At 50.4% G+C, this 17103-nt stretch overlaps 1 protein-coding gene across 4 annotated transcripts in view; it reads right to left on the bottom strand.

Annotated features, from left to right (window-relative positions):
- Positions 1 to 17103, bottom strand: part of LOC140396114 (wee1-like protein kinase 2) — a 68738-nt gene that overhangs the window by 18186 nt on the left and 33449 nt on the right. For 3 of the 4 annotated variants that reach the window (XM_072484236.1, XM_072484237.1, XM_072484235.1), the window contains exons 6-9: positions 10538 to 10684; positions 9807 to 9917; positions 8769 to 8854; positions 4370 to 4540 (exon numbers count right to left, since the gene is read on the bottom strand). In XM_072484236.1, coding sequence (XP_072340337.1) covers positions 4370 to 4540; positions 8769 to 8854; positions 9807 to 9917; positions 10538 to 10684 — 515 coding nt within the window. The remainder of the gene's footprint in view (positions 1 to 4369; positions 4541 to 8768; positions 8855 to 9806; positions 9918 to 10537; positions 10685 to 17103) is intronic. The other variant, XM_072484238.1, reaches the window with a different exon arrangement.

Genomic DNA, 17103 nt, shown 5'->3' with positions numbered 1-17103 from the left:
ACGCAATACTCCAAATGCAGCCACACCAGAGTTTTATACAGCTGCAACATGACCTCGTGGCTCCGAAACTCAAACCCTCTACCAATAAATGCTAACACACCGTATGCCTTCTTAACAACCCTATCAACCTGGGTGGCAACTTTCAGGGATCTATGTACATGGACACAGATCTCTCTGCTCATCCACACTGCCAAGCATCTTACATTTAGCCCAGCACTCGATCTTACTGTTATTCCTTCCAAAATGAATCACCTCACACTTTTCTGCATTAAACTCCATTTGCCACCTCTCAGCCCAGCGCTGCAGCTTATCCATGTCCCTCTGTAACTTGTAACATCCTTCCGCACTGTCCACAACTCCACCGACTTGTCATCTGCAAATTTACTCACCCATCCTTCTACGCCCTCCTCCAGGTCATTTGTAAAAATGACAAACAGCAGTGGCCCCAAAACAGATCCTTGTGGTACACCACTAGTAACTGGACTCCAGTCTGAACATTTCCCATCAACCACCACCCTTTGTCTTCTTCCAGCTAGCCAATTTCTGATCCAAATTGCTAAATCACCCTGAATCCTATGCCTCTGTATTTTCTGCAGTAGCCTACTGTGGGGAACCTTATCAAACGCTTTACTGAAATCCATATACACCACATCAACTGCTTTACCCTCATCCACCTGTTTGGTCACCTTCTCAAAAGAACTCAATAAGATTTGTGAGGCACAACCTACCCTTCACAAAACCGTGTTGACTATCTCTAATCAAATTATTCCTTTCCAGATAATTATACATCCTATCTCTTATTGACCTTTCCAAGATTTTGCCCACAACAGAAGTAAGGCTCACTGGTCTATAGTTACCTGGGTTGTCTCTACTCCCCTTCTTGAACAAGGGGACAACATTTGCTATCCTCCAGTCTTCTGGCACTATTCCTGTAGACAAAGATGACTTAAAGATCAAAGCCAAAGGCTCAGCAATCTACTCCCTAGCTTCCCAGAGAATCCTAGGATAAATCCCATCCGGCCCAGGGGACTTATCTATTTTCACACTTCCTCCTTATGAACCTCAAGCCCTTCTAGTCTAGTAGCCCGAATCTCACTATTCTCCTCGACAACATTGCCTTTTTCCTGTGTGAATACTGACAAAATATTCATTTAGCACCTCTCCTATCTCCTCGGACTCCACGCATAACTTCCCGCTACTGTCCTTGACTGGCCCTACTCTTACCCTAGTCATTCTTTTATTCCTGACATATCTATAGAAAGCTTCAGGGTTATCCTTGATCCTACCTGTCAAAGACTTCTCATGTCCCCTCCTGGCTCTTCTTAGCTCTCTTTACGCCCTTCCTAGCTAACTTTTAACTCTCGAGCGCCCTAACTGAACCTTCATGTCTCATCTTTACATAAGCCTCCTTCTTCCTCTTGACGAGTGTTTCGACTGCTTTAGTAAACCACGGTTCCCTCCCTCGACCACTTCCTCCCTGCCTGACAGGTACATACGCATCAAGGACACGCAGTAGCTGTTCCTTGAACAAGCTCCACATTTTCATTGTGCCCATCCCCTGCAGTTTTCCTCTCCATCTGATGCATCCCAAGTCTTGCCTCATCGCATCATAATTGCCTTTCAAGCTCCTCCTGCTCCTATTTTCGGTTTCCATGAAACCAGGTTTAAACAGGAGGATCCTTCTAGAACTGCTTTTCTATTGAGTGGGGGGGGGGGGGGGTAAACATCCCTCGTGGTTTACTTTGCTACCCGGAAATATTTTATAGGCACTCGAGTCTGAAAATCCAAATGTCCTAACTCCCTCCCCTCTCTCCCCCCCCCCCCCCCCCCACCCCACCCTCCCCCTCCCCTCCACTTTGTTCACCTCGCTAACCTCTCCATCAGAAAATTAAGCTTCAAAAAAACAATGTCCCAGTCACAAAACCATGTTTACTCTGACTCCGATTCCTCACATGCTCGATTAACACCATTCCCAATATATTCCAGCATTTTCAGTAAATTAAGGTAACTAGCCTATACAATCCGGTTTCACTCACTCCTGTGGAGTCAGGATGACTGTAGAATTCAGGGAATTCTGAAAAAAAATCCACCAAAACCAATGCATCCCACATCCTTGTAGCCACCTCGAATCCAGTGAATGGCCTACACGTCATGGTTTTCAGTCCCATTAATTTCTCCGGTATGTGTTTCTCTATACTAAATATAATTAGGTTCATGGGGGAACCATCACATGGGAACTCCCTGTACAATTACTCAACTAACTGATCCAGTCCTACTCGCCACTGGTCATGATCAATCTCAAGGCAGTGGGCCCTCACCCCATTAGAAGGTGGATTGGATATTTCCTAGAGATTTCAAGCTGTCCCTGGTGATCAGGGATTACAGCTGAACAGAACCAAGACAAGATCCCAGAGAGCATTGGTGCTGGTATTTGGGCTGTGGGCACGGTTGAGGGCTGCACAGGAGGTACTGCTTGGTGTTCTAGGGAGAGGAATGCACTGAGCAACCAGTGCATATCAGTGGCTGCTAGATGTGATGTACTGGAATATACACATCCAATTTTAATTAAACATTAAAGATAAAAAATGCAGTGAACAAGTCAGCCGCTGAGCAAGGTAACTGTACTCCAGTTACATCCCAAGTTCGATTCCCAGCTGGGTCACTGTGTGCGGAGTCTGCACGTTCTCCTCGTGTTTGCGTGGATTTCCTCCGGCCATCCTAAATTGCCCTCAAGTGTCCAAAGGGGTTGGGTGGGGTTGCTGGGTTACAGGTATGGGGCGGAGTTGTGGGCTTAAGTGGGGTGCTCTTTCCAAGGGCCAGTGCAGGCTTGATGGGCTGAATGGCCTCCTTCTGCACTGCAAATTCTATATTCTAAAACCGGTCATTCGGGAGGGGCTCCTTCATTACTTGTGACAAGTGGTGAGGAACTTGGCCATATTATCGAAAACCAAATACAGTACTGGAGATATGTCATCTCTATGCCAAACTAATTCTTTCCCCATAGTGCAAGAACACAAAGTAAAGTAAAAAAAAAAATATTTTCATGGCATGTGTCACTGGCTAGGTCAGGATTTTTTACTGACCATGTCTAACTGCCCCTCAAGGCGGGGGTGACATGGCTTCTTGAACCACCGCAGTCTGTGGTGTAGGTACACCCACAGTCAGGGAGTTCCAGGATTGGAGGGGAATTGGTGCTGGAGCTTTGGGGCACAAACAGGGTTGTGTTGACCATGACAGGCGGTTAACACATTAAAACCCAGACCAGGCTTCCACAGCAGTGTTATCCGATTCTCTTGTGCAAGTGATTTTACCAACATCAGCTCCAGCATCCTAACCGAACATTACTCAGCAGCCAAGGCTGTGGAATGAGATAAAAACAACAACTTTTTCCCACAATATACAGAGCCTCAAGTGCTTCACAGTCATTGAAGGACTCAATTGATGTAGAAAAAAAGCAACCAATACACACTAACAGCTGTCAAATAGCAACGTGATGATAATCTGATTTTGTGATGTTGATTGAAGGATAAACATTGGCCAGGGCAAAGAACAAAGAGAACAAAGAAAAATTACAGCACAGGAACAGGCCCTTCGGCCCTCCAAGCCTGCGCCGATCCAGATCCTCTATCTAAAACTGTCGCCTATTTTCTAAGGATCTGTATGCTCCCTGCCCATTCATGTATCGGTCTAGATACCTCTTAAATTATGCTATCGTGCCCACCTCTACCACCTCCGCTGCCAATGCATTCCAGGCACCCACCACCCTCTGCATTAAGAACTTTCCACACATATCTCCCTTAAACTTTTCACCTCTCACCTTTAGCTTGTGACCCCTAGTAATGGAGTCCCCCACTCTGGGAAAAAGCTTCTTGCTATCCACCCTGTTCATACCATGATTTTGTAGACCTCAATGAGGTCCCCCCTCAACCTCAGTCTTTCTAATGGAAATAATCCTAATCTATTAGGACACGAGAATAACTCCTGTGCTCCTCTTAGTGCCATGAGATCTTCTACACAGGTCCAAGCAGACCGATGGGTCCTTGGTTTTGTTTCCTTCTGGAAAGAAAATGGCACCTCCAATAGTGCAGCATTCCCTCAGTGCTGCACAGTGGTGTCAGCCTTTTTGTACTCGAACCCTGGAGTGGAAATTAAACCCCAGTGATGCAGAGGCGAGTGCACTAGCAGTCGAGTCATGGCAGACACCACAGATTCTTTGGTCGCAGAGGCAGAGCTGAACCTTAACTCATTCAGCATTGGGTTCAGATCTGGGCATGCTAACTAACGTACATGACCCTCCACGACAAGCCAACCCGGGGCCCATATTAAAATCCACCATCCTAAAAAATCATAAGATGAATTATTCACTTACTTCCAACAGGTTGAAAAAGTCATCCGACAGCTGCTGAGGAATTGTGGGAAGGTTACCCTTCCTGATGTAATGCCAAGTCAAATCATTCTGAGGCAGCTCCTCTACTCCTGCAGCCAGTACCATAGTGAGACCCAGTGCAAAGATATCAGCTTTGGGCAAGTTGGAATAGTCCTGAGGGATCAGAATGCACTGGTCACATTCTTGCAAATAATGACTGTGTTCAGATAAAGAGGGTCAAGGTGACAAGAATTGCAATAACCTCCAGATAAATTAGCTGTAAAACACTGTACTTACTGTTCTAGAAAGCACAGCAACATCTCAAAGGAGGTCACCCTTTGCAAATATGGATGTTGGTTTAGCCCAGCCAGGCAGGGCAGCACTCCCTCAGCCCAGCCAGGCAGGGCAGCACTCCCTCAGCCCAGCCAGGCAGGGCAGCACTCCCTCAGCCCAGCCAGGCAGGGCAGCACTCCCTCAGCCCAGCCAGGCAGGGCAGCACTCCCTCAGCCCAGCCAGGCAGGGCAGCACTCCCTCAGCCCAGCCAGGCAGGGCAGCACTCCCTCAGCCCAGCCAGGCAGGGCAGCACTCCCTCAGCCCAGCCAGGCAGGGCAGCACTCCCTCAGCCCAGCCAGGCAGGGCAGCACTCCCTCAGCCCAGCCAGGCAGGGCAGCACTCCCTCAGCCCAGCCAGGCAGGGCAGCACTCCCTCAGCCCAGCCAGGCAGGGCAGCACTCCCTCAGCCCAGCCAGGCAGGGCAGCACTCCCTCAGCCCAGCCAGGCAGGGCAGCACTCCCTCAGCCCAGCCAGGCAGGGCAGCACTCCCTCAGCCCAGCCAGGCAGGGCAGCACTCCCTCAGCCCAGCCAGGCAGGGCAGCACTCCCTCAGCCCAGCCAGGCAGGGCAGCACTCCCTCAGCCCAGCCAGGCAGGGCAGCACTCCCTCAGCCCAGCCAGGCAGGGCAGCACTCCCTCAGCCCAGCCAGGCAGGGCAGCACTCCCTCAGCCCAGCCAGGCAGGGCAGCACTCCCTCAGCCCAGCCAGGCAGGGCAGCACTCCCTCAGCCCAGCCAGGCAGGGCAGCACTCCCTCAGCCCAGCCAGGCAGGGCAGCACTCCCTCAGCCCAGCCAGGCAGGGCAGCACTCCCTCAGCCCAGCCAGGCAGGGCAGCACTCCCTCAGCCCAGCCAGGCAGGGCAGCACTCCCTCAGCCCAGCCAGGCAGGGCAGCACTCCCTCAGCCCAGCCAGGCAGGGCAGCACTCCCTCAGCCCAGCCAGGCAGGGCAGCACTCCCTCAGCCCAGCCAGGCAGGGCAGCACTCCCTCAGCCCAGCCAGGCAGGGCAGCACTCCCTCAGCCCAGCCAGGCAGGGCAGCACTCCCTCAGCCCAGCCAGGCAGGGCAGCACTCCCTCAGCCCAGCCAGGCAGGGCAGCACTCCCTCAGCCCAGCCAGGCAGGGCAGCACTCCCTCAGCCCAGCCAGGCAGGGCAGCACTCCCTCAGCCCAGCCAGGCAGGGCAGCACTCCCTCAGCCCAGCCAGGCAGGGCAGCACTCCCTCAGCCCAGCCAGGCAGGGCAGCACTCCCTCAGCCCAGCCAGGCAGGGCAGCACTCCCTCAGCCCAGCCAGGCAGGGCAGCACTCCCTCAGCCCAGCCAGGCAGGGCAGCACTCCCTCAGCCCAGCCAGGCAGGGCAGCACTCCCTCAGCCCAGCCAGGCAGGGCAGCACTCCCTCAGCCCAGCCAGGCAGGGCAGCACTCCCTCAGCCCAGCCAGGCAGGGCAGCACTCCCTCAGCCCAGCCAGGCAGGGCAGCACTCCCTCAGCCCAGCCAGGCAGGGCAGCACTCCCTCAGCCCAGCCAGGCAGGGCAGCACTCCCTCAGCCCAGCCAGGCAGGGCAGCACTCCCTCAGCCCAGCCAGGCAGGGCAGCACTCCCTCAGCCCAGCCAGGCAGGGCAGCACTCCCTCAGCCCAGCCAGGCAGGGCAGCACTCCCTCAGCCCAGCCAGGCAGGGCAGCACTCCCTCAGCCCAGCCAGGCAGGGCAGCACTCCCTCAGCCCAGCCAGGCAGGGCAGCACTCCCTCAGCCCAGCCAGGCAGGGCAGCACTCCCTCAGCCCAGCCAGGCAGGGCAGCACTCCCTCAGCCCAGCCAGGCAGGGCAGCACTCCCTCAGCCCAGCCAGGCAGGGCAGCACTCCCTCAGCCCAGCCAGGCAGGGCAGCACTCCCTCAGCCCAGCCAGGCAGGGCAGCACTCCCTCAGCCCAGCCAGGCAGGGCAGCACTCCCTCAGCCCAGCCAGGCAGGGCAGCACTCCCTCAGCCCAGCCAGGCAGGGCAGCACTCCCTCAGCCCAGCCAGGCAGGGCAGCACTCCCTCAGCCCAGCCAGGCAGGGCAGCACTCCCTCAGCCCAGCCAGGCAGGGCAGCACTCCCTCAGCCCAGCCAGGCAGGGCAGCACTCCCTCAGCCCAGCCAGGCAGGGCAGCACTCCCTCAGCCCAGCCAGGCAGGGCAGCACTCCCTCAGCCCAGCCAGGCAGGGCAGCACTCCCTCAGCCCAGCCAGGCAGGGCAGCACTCCCTCAGCCCAGCCAGGCAGGGCAGCACTCCCTCAGCCCAGCCAGGCAGGGCAGCACTCCCTCAGCCCAGCCAGGCAGGGCAGCACTCCCTCAGCCCAGCCAGGCAGGGCAGCACTCCCTCAGCCCAGCCAGGCAGGGCAGCACTCCCTCAGCCCAGCCAGGCAGGGCAGCACTCCCTCAGCCCAGCCAGGCAGGGCAGCACTCCCTCAGCCCAGCCAGGCAGGGCAGCACTCCCTCAGCCCAGCCAGGCAGGGCAGCACTCCCTCAGCCCAGCCAGGCAGGGCAGCACTCCCTCAGCCCAGCCAGGCAGGGCAGCACTCCCTCAGCCCAGCCAGGCAGGGCAGCACTCCCTCAGCCCAGCCAGGCAGGGCAGCACTCCCTCAGCCCAGCCAGGCAGGGCAGCACTCCCTCAGCCCAGCCAGGCAGGGCAGCACTCCCTCAGCCCAGCCAGGCAGGGCAGCACTCCCTCAGCCCAGCCAGGCAGGGCAGCACTCCCTCAGCCCAGCCAGGCAGGGCAGCACTCCCTCAGCCCAGCCAGGCAGGGCAGCACTCCCTCAGCCCAGCCAGGCAGGGCAGCACTCCCTCAGCCCAGCCAGGCAGGGCAGCACTCCCTCAGCCCAGCCAGGCAGGGCAGCACTCCCTCAGCCCAGCCAGGCAGGGCAGCACTCCCTCAGCCCAGCACCGAGCGATAGAGCCTGCATTTTCTCTCCAAAATTCCAGTTTCGGGATTCAGACACCAGGAAGCAAGACCAAGTAGAGCAAAACAGACTTCACATTTTAAATTCATATTGGCTTATTTGCAACTTGTTCCTCTGGAAATTTCTAAATAAATGTCCCGTCAGGATATACCCTTCAATTATTGGGAGGATTGTGTAAGTTAAACAACTTCTTCAAACACCCACGTTAGATAAACCAAATTCTCTTATCATTATTATTGGTTGTATGATGAATAATGGACATTAGCATAATGGGTATAGGAGATGATATACAGGTTATGAAAACAGCAACCACTGTCACATTTAATCACTTCACAAGGATTTTGACTTGGTTTTGTTAAAACTGGTAATAATGCACTCTCAAACTCTAGGTTCTGAAACAGTTTATGGTAGAAGCAAAATAAATTGATGCAAGCTGGTTTATACCAACATTGACCAATTTCCCTTGGGCAACACCTTCCAAACTGGCAAGTGCTACCATCTAGAAGTCTCACAACACGAGGTTAAAGTCCAACGGGTTTGACTGGAATCACTTGCTTTCGGAGCACAGCTGTTGGGCTTTAACCTGGTGTTGTAAGACTTCTTACTGTGCCCATCCCAGTCCAACGCCGGCATCTCCACATCATGGCTACCATCTAGAAGGTTAGCAGACACATAGGAACGCTAACGCCTAGAAGTTTCTCCCCCCCCCTCCAAGCCGGACTTGGAAGCAGATCATTGGGTCAAAATCCTGGAGCTCCCTCCCCAACAGCGCTGGTTAAAGACAGCAGCTCAGGATGGGAAATAAATGCTGCCCCAGCCAGCAGTACCTACATCCCATTAAATGGATACAAAGACCATCTCCAAGTAATTCTAACCAGGAACGGTTTAAACGAGTTTGAAGTTATTTGATCCAAGATCTTCTCTGCACAGGAATATTTGTGGAATGTGAAGGGATTGATCCTGTGGATCCCTCTGTCGGAGTAAAAGGAAATGTGTAAAGGCCATGACATTCCAGAAAATCCTAACAGGAACATGGAAAAGTTCCCTCCTGGAGAGGGAGCTTCACATTTTTCTCAACACCAGCTCATTCTACACCCCGGTGAGGGGAGGCTGCACTTTGCCCTATTTCCAACAGACAGACTTACTTCCTGCAAGACCTCATTCGCCAAGAAGCGGCTGTCCCCTTCCTCCACTTGTGGATTGCAGATGGATGTCACATGGCCAAGGTCACCTTACAAGCAGAGACATTTCAGTGAGCACAAGGTCATTGGCTAGATCAAAAATCAAAGCTACTTTGTACAAACCTCCTGCTGAGTAACAACTGAAATCAAGAGGGAGCATCCAAACTACTGGCCAACTAAGGCGTGCAATTACAATGGGGAAGAGGCAGGAAATAAAGGAAAACTAAAGACAGCTGGATTTCAACTTTTATAAAGTCTCATCTCAAACAAGCAGCAAGACTCCTGCCATAAATACCTCTGCACAGTGAGGCCACAACCCAAGATTCCCTTGCCCACTTAACTGGTTCCAAGGGCAGATATTCAGCTAAACAGGTCACAAGAAACATAGAAAATAGGAGTAGTAGACCATTTGGCCCTTCGAGCCTGCTTTGCTGTTCTAGATCATGGCTGATCACCCAACTCCGTAACCGGTGCCCGCTTCCCGCCCCCCCCCCCCCCTCTCCCCTCCCCTCCCCTCCCATATCCTTTAATCCCCTTTGTCCCAAGTGCTATATCTGACTGTTTCTTGAAAACAATGTTTTGGCCTCAGCTACTTCCTGTGGTAATGAATTCCACGGACCGACCACTCCCTGGATGAAGAAATGCCTCCTCATCTGTCCTAAATGGATTACCATGTATCTTTAAACTGTGACCCCCCAGCACCATGGAAGGAAACCAGAGCACTCAGGAAAGCCACGCAGACACGGGGAAAATGTGCAGACTCCGCACAGCGACCCGGCAGGGAATCAAACCTGGGACCCTGGCGCTGTGAAGCCAGCGCTAACCACTATGCTACCCGACCTGGATGCCTACCTTCAGTGACTGGTGTACAAGGACACCCAGGTCTGGTTGCACACTCCCCCTTGGGTTTGTAGTCAGATAATAGTCTGCCTTCCTGTTTTTCCTACCGTGGGAACCCAAAACACATCTCCAACTCTCCGCCGCTATCAAAAATACATTTACCAATTTTGTACAGTACATTGGTGGCCAAGGCTCCTTCCTCATCAGCATCACTGTCCTCTTCCACACAGCCAGTTGCATCGGGCGTCACTCTTTGACAGATGAAGATGTTACCTAAAAAGGACACCAGCAACAAATATTAACATGATTGGATAAATTATCTGCAGGGGTATGGGGGAGCAAGAGCTAAACTGAGCATTGGGGAGCCACTCATTTTGGTGCCAAGCAATGGGAGGCATCCAAATGAAACAGTGTTGGATTTTCCTCACCTCACCCAGTGTCCAACAACCTTCAACTCGCATCTCCGAAAAGAGCAGTCGCTACAGTTATCTGCATTGAGTGACTAGAACAAGATTAACACTTGCCACTCTACATTAGCTCATGGTGAGCCTAATAGACTAAGGGAACTACACTTCAATGGGTCAATGTTTGAGTGACCAGTACACGATAACACTTCAGACTGTACAGTAGTTAAATAAATAAATAACCTTTACTGTCACAAGTAGGCTTCCATTAACACTGCAATGAAGTTACTGTGAAAAGTCCCTTGCATACCCAGTTTAAAAGAGAGTTCAAGTCAGTAGTGAAACTATTGGAGACTTGTATATGGAGCTGGATCAGTCTCAAATTGGGAAGCAGTTTGTTGATTGAACTCCATACAAACGGGTATAGGCATCAAACACCCTGATGCTTCAGTCCTCTCCCTCTAGTCCACACTGAACCCCAATACTCACTTGGCTTTATATCCATGTGAACTAGACTGGAGCTGTGAATGTACTTTAGTCCCATTGAAACCTGCAGTAGAATCTCCTTCAGCTCGCCCTCGGCCAGTAATATTCCTTCTTGCGAGTTATCCATCAGCGCATCTGCCAGACTGGCCCCTGAAATCAAACCAGATCCAAGGAAGTGAGGAGACAACTATTTAATACACCTGAATGTGGCAGGGAAATGACTGTCCAGGGAGTGAAATCAACCACTCGCATTAGGGAAATCCCCAAATTCAGGAATGGACTGCCACTGACTCATGAGGAAATTAATTTGAGCAGAAACAGACAGCAAGGGCTGTTGGGGAGGGTTTAAACTAATGTTGCAGGGGGATGGGAACCAATGCAGGAAGTCAGAGGGAAGCAAAACGGGGACAGAAACAAGTATCAGTAAGGGGAGAGTGTAAGGCAGAGAAGCCATAGTCAAAAATCAAAAAGGGCGACAGTACAAGGTACAGTGACTGAGGGGAGCTCAGTGAATAGGCCCAGTAATACTAAAAGGAATAAAACGGGAAGTAAAAACATAAATGGTAAGCAAAGCAGCAGATTATTACATGAAGACATGGGTTCAATGAAAAGGAAAATTAGGAGGAAAGTTAAAAGGAAAAATAACTTGGTTACTGATAGAATGTTAAGATTCAAAACGGAGGTGTAAAAGCCAACACAAGGGTACTTTACCCGAATGCTCGTAGTATTCAGAATAAGCTAAATGAGTTGATGGCACAAATCATCGTGAATGACTATGATTTTGTGGCTATTACGGAAACGTGGTTAAAGGATGGTCACGACTGGGAGTTAAATATCCGAGGATATCAAACTATTCGGAAGGACAGAGTGGATGGTAAGGGAGGTGGTGTAGCTCTGTTATTTAAGGATGACATCGGGGCAATAGTGAGGGATGACATCAGTGCTATGGAGGAGAAGGTGGAATCCATTTGGGTGGAAATCAGGAATAGTAAGGCAAAAAAGTCACTGATCGAGTAGTCTATTGGCCACCAAATAGTAACATTACAGGGGTACGGGCAATAAACAACGAAATAACTGATGTAGAAACGGTACAGCAGTTATCATGGTGGATTTTAATCTACATGTCGATTGGTTTAACCCAGGTCAGTCAAGGCAGCCTTGAGGAGGAGTTTATAGAATGTATCATAGAATTTACAGTGCAGAAGGAGGGCATTCGGCCCATCGAGTCTGCACCGGCTCTTTGAAAGAGCACCCTACCCAAGCCCACACCTCCACCCTATCCCCATAATGCAGAAACCCCACCCAACACTAAGGGCAATTTTGGACACCAAGGGCAATTTTGGACACCAAGGGCAATTTATCATGGTCAATCCACCTAACCTGCACATCTTTGGACTGTGGGAGGAAACTGGAGCACCTGGAGGAAACCCACGCACACACGGGGAGAACGTGCAGACTCTGCACAGACAGTGACCCAAGCCGGGAATCGAACCTGGGATCCTGTTAGCAATTGTGCTAACCACAATGCTACCGTGCTGCCCTAATAATAACAAATCGCTTATTGTCAAGTAGGCTTCAATTAAGTTACTGTGAAGAGCCCCGAGTTGCAACATTCCGGCACCTGTTTGGGGAGGCCGGTACGGGAATTGAACCCGCGCTGCTGGCATTGTTCTGCATTGCAAGCCAGCTGTTTTGTCCACTGTGCTAAACCAGCTCCTTGCCCCACGATAGTTTCCTAGAACAGTATGTAATGGAATCTACGAAGGAACGAACAATCCTAGATCTGATCTTGCAAAATGAGACAGGATTAAGTAACAGCACAGAACAGGCCCTTCGGCCCGCGATGTTGTGCCGAGCATGGTCCGAAACCAAGATCAAGCTATCCCACTCCGTCATTCTGGTGTGCTCCATGTGCTTATCCAATAACCGCTTGAAAGTTCCTAAAGTGTCCGACTCCACTATCACAACAGGCAGTCCATTCCACACCCGAACCACTCTCCGAGTAAAGAACCTACCTCGGACATCCCTCCTATATCTCCCACCCTGAATCTTAGTTATGCCCCCTTGTAACAGCTACATCCACCCGAGGAAATAGTCTCTGAATGTCCACTCTATCTATCCCCCTCATTATCTTATCAACCTCTATTAAGTCACCTCTCATCCTCCTCCGCTCCAAAGAGAAAAGCCCTAGCTCCCTCAACCTTTCCTCATAAGACCTATCCTCCAAACCAGGCAGCATCCTGGTAAATCTCCTTTGCACCCTTTCCAATGCTTCCACATCCTTCCTATAATGAGGTGACCAGAACGACACACAATACTCCAAATGTGGTCTCAGGTGGCAGATTTTAAATGAACCAGGTAGGTTTTTACAAGAATTGATGCTAGTTTCATGGCATGCCCTTTCCTCCGGTTGTATAAATTGTTCTGTTTGGGCTTTGGCGTTATTGTTTGTACTGATGAGTGCGAGATGAAAAGCTTTGACATCATGCCTCCTTTCGGCGAGATTAGAGTTCGGACGGGATAAGAACTCTGTTGTCATGCGTCAGCCAGTGGACTTGGTCAAGTTGCAGGTGAACAACATCCACCATGACTACAGCAGAGCTGGAGACCCAAGCCCAAAGAGGTGGGGGAGGGGGTGGGAAAGTGTGCAGGGTGAATGAGGTGGGATGGGGGAAAACGCAGACGTCGGAAGCTGAGTGACAAGTTGGGATTTGCAAACCACCATTTCATGCCGACAACCAAATCAGTCTATTTTCAATCAGCAAAGGTTTTCACGGGGAATAAATCTGTAACGCGTCTATGGAATTATTAAAACACAGAAGGTGGCCATTTGGCCCGTCACTTCTGTGCCAGCCCTCAGCAAGAGCAATTCACCTTGTGCCACTCCCCTGCCTTCTGCCTGTACACTGGAAACTGTGACAGCCCATTACTCCACCAAACCCCATCAGTAGAAGGAAGCATTTATAGGTCTGTACAGTAAAAAAAATTATAGAAAACAACAACCAAAGAACAAAGAACAAAGAAATGTACAGCACAGGAACAGGCCCTTCGGCCCTCCAAGCCCGTGCCGACCATGCTGCCCAACTAAACTACAATCTTCTACACTTCCTGGGTCCGTATCCTTCTATTCCCATCCTATTCATATATTTATCAAGATGCCCCTTAAATGTCACTATCGTCCCTGCTTCCACTACCTCCTCCGGTAGCGAGTTCCAGGCACCCACTACCCTCTGCATAAAAAAAAAAAACTTGCCTCGTACATCTACTCTAAACCTTGCCCCTCTCACCTTAAACCTATGCCCTCTAGTAATTGACCCCTCTACCCTGGGGAAAAGCCTGTGACTATCCACTCGGTCTATGCCCCTCATAATTTTGTATACCTCTATCAGGTCTCCCCTCACCCTCCTTCGTTCCAGTGAGAACAAACCAAGTTTATTCAACCGCTCCTCATAGCTAATGCCCTCCATACCAGGCAACATTCTGGTAAATCTCTTCTGCACCCTCTCTAAAGCCTCCACATCCTTCTGGTAGTGTGGCGACCAGAATTGAACACTATACTCCAAGTGTGGCCTAACTAAGGTTCTATACAGCTGCAACATGACTTGCCAATTCTTATACTCAATGCCCCGGCCAATGAAGGCAAGCATGGCGTATGCCTTCTTGACTACCTTCTCCACCTGTGTTGCCCCTTTCAATGACCTGTGGACCTGTACTCCTAGATCTCTTTGACTTTCAATACTCTTGAGGGTTCTATCATTCACTGTATATTCCCTACCTGCATTAGTCCTTCCAAAATGCATTACCTCACATTTGTCCTGATTAAACTCCATCTGCCATCTCTCCGCCCAAGTCTCCAAACAATCTAAATCCTGCTGTATCCTCCGACAGTCCTCATCGCTATCCGCAATTCCACCAACCTTTGTGTCGTCTGCAAACTTACTAATCAGACCAGTTACATTTTCCTCCAAATCATTTATATATACTACAAAGAGCAAAGGTCCCAGCACTGATCCCTGTGGAACACCACTGGTCACAGCCCTCCAATTAGAAAAGCATCCCTCCATTGCTACTCTCTGCCTTCTATGACCTAGCCAGTTCTGTATCCACCTTGCCAGCTCACCCCTGATCCCGTGTGACTTCACCTTTTGCACTAGTCTACCATGAGGGACCTTGTCAAAGGCCTTACTGAAGTCCATATAGACAACATCTACTGCCCTACCTGCATCAATCATCTTAGTGACCTCCTCGAAAAACTCTATCAAGTTAGTGAGACACGACCTCCCCTTCACAAAACAGAATACTGTTGGCCTTGAACCAGATCTGGAATATTCCCTAAACAAGGAGGCTATTTTTCTCTTTGAGAAGCCCATGTTTACTTTCTTGGTTTTCACGTGACTCTAGTGGAGGAGTCGGCGTCGCAGCCAATACTTTCACACAGAGCCACCCATCCCAGCGTACAGGGAAGGGAAACAGAGCTGAATTTAAAACAGGATTGTTTCTAGGCATGGGAGGGATCACCACGAAGTGAAGCACACGGGCAGCATGGTGGCGCAGTGGGTTAGCCCTGTTGCCTCACGGCGCCAAGGTCCCAGGTTCGATCCCGGCTCTGGGTCACTGTCCGTGTGGAGTTTGCACATTCTCCCAGTGTTTGCGTGGGTTTCGCCCCCACAACCCAAAAGATGTGCAGGGTAGGTGAATTGGCCATGCTAAAAAAAAATTGCCCTTAATTGGAAAAAATTGATTGGGTACTCTAAATTTTTTTTTTTTTTTTTTTTTTTTTTTTTTTAAGTAAATTTAAAAAAAGTAGTGAAGCACACTTTGTTAAAAACAAGATGGTTAGCCAAAGGTGTTTTTTAAAAATATATAGACACCTCCAGGAGAGCCAGCAAACTTGTTCAAACTAGTGTTCCTGCAGCTGTGCTGCCGAATACAGCAAGTTCAAAATAAAAGTGTGCTGCATCCTGCAGGGATGCACCAGTCACCATGAAGTCGCGGGGTTTGATTCCCTCTCCATTGGCACTTTCCCCTCTGCCCCCTCGTGTCTTGGTGGCTAACGCAATCTAACGCACCCAATCCAGGAAGGTGCCTCTCCAGAAACGCTGCGAGTACTGCACTTGCACACTATAGAGAACCGGAAAGAATGTATGATTCTACAGAGAAGACCATTAGACTGCAAACAGAGACTTTAACCTGCATGCTTGCTGGGAGGAAAGGTGTGCTGAAAACCAACATCGGAAACAAAGACTGTTTCTGGTTTTACTTATGGTTTTTACCCCTTTTTCACCAGTGTTTGTTTGTCTTTCTTGTATGTGTGTGTGTCTGCATGTGTGTGGCCATGTAGAAGGTCAGGGGGCAAAGTTGAAGTGAGGAGGTAGGAATTAATCAACAGCAAACCAGGTGGATCTGCTGCATATTTCATTATAGTTCTCGTTATAAATAAACAGTAATTGTGTTTACATTTACAAACCTGGTGACTGTAATTCGGCAGCCGCAGGCCAAAGACATTTCGGTATTTTTCTCAGAATTATTGGTATCACAGAGTCCACTTGACCAGAACCCGAATGAGCAGGTTCTTGCTGTAGGATTGATAGGAATGGTGCCAAGGAGGCCCGGCCAACACGCCCACAGCAAAACCCAGCAGAAAGAATGGGGGCAGCAGTGAAGAAGGTGGAAGGGAGGGAGGGGAGAGAGGAGCTGGAGGGGGGATATAGGGAGGATTGAGGGCAGAGCCAGATGGCATCAGACTGTAAATAGAGAAACCCCAAGAAGAAACCTTTGTGACCGTACGATAAACAAAAACAAACAGCAACATATAATTTTGAAAATGCAAAGATTTATATATCAAAAAGAATTGTTGGTCTCACTGGTGATGAAACAATGGGACTAGTTGAGCTGGGATTGTACGTGCGTGTATGTATGTGCGTGTGCGTCACTGCAGTACGTGCGTCACTGCAGTACGTGCGTCACTGCAGTGCGTGCGTCACTGCAGTGCGTGCGTCACTGCAGTGCGTGCGTCACTGCAGTGCGTGTCACTGCAGTACGCACGTATGTGCGTGTCACTGCAGTGTGGGTGCGTGACTGCAGTATGTAAGTGTGTGTGTGCGTCACTGCAGTACGTACGCGCGCGGGTCACTGTGTGCACATGACTGCAGTGTCCTCATAGTTAGGGATCCTCTCGGAAGGAGTGATCACAATATGGTGGAATTTAAAATACAGATGGAGGGCGAGAAGGTAAAATCAAACCCTAGTGTTTTGTACTTAAACAAAAGGAGATTACAATGGGATGAGAGAAGAGCTGGCTAAGGTAGACTGGGAGCAAAGACTTTATGGTGATACAGTTGAGGAACAGTGGAGAACCTGTCAAGCAATTTTTCCCCAGTGCTCAGCAAATGTTTATACCAACAAAAAGGACGGTAGAAAGAGAATTGCCCGTGGATATCTAAGGAAATAAGAGAGTGTATCAAATTGAAGGAAAAAAGCATACAAAGTGGCAAAGATTAGTGGGAGACTCGAGGACTGGGAAATCTTTAGGGGGCAACAGAAAGCTACTTAAAAAGCTATAAAGATGA

Source organism: Scyliorhinus torazame, chromosome 19, assembly GCF_047496885.1.
Source record: "Scyliorhinus torazame isolate Kashiwa2021f chromosome 19, sScyTor2.1, whole genome shotgun sequence".
NCBI classification, from domain to species: domain Eukaryota; kingdom Metazoa; phylum Chordata; class Chondrichthyes; order Carcharhiniformes; family Scyliorhinidae; genus Scyliorhinus; species Scyliorhinus torazame.
This window is presented reverse-complemented; position numbering and strand designations above follow the sequence as displayed.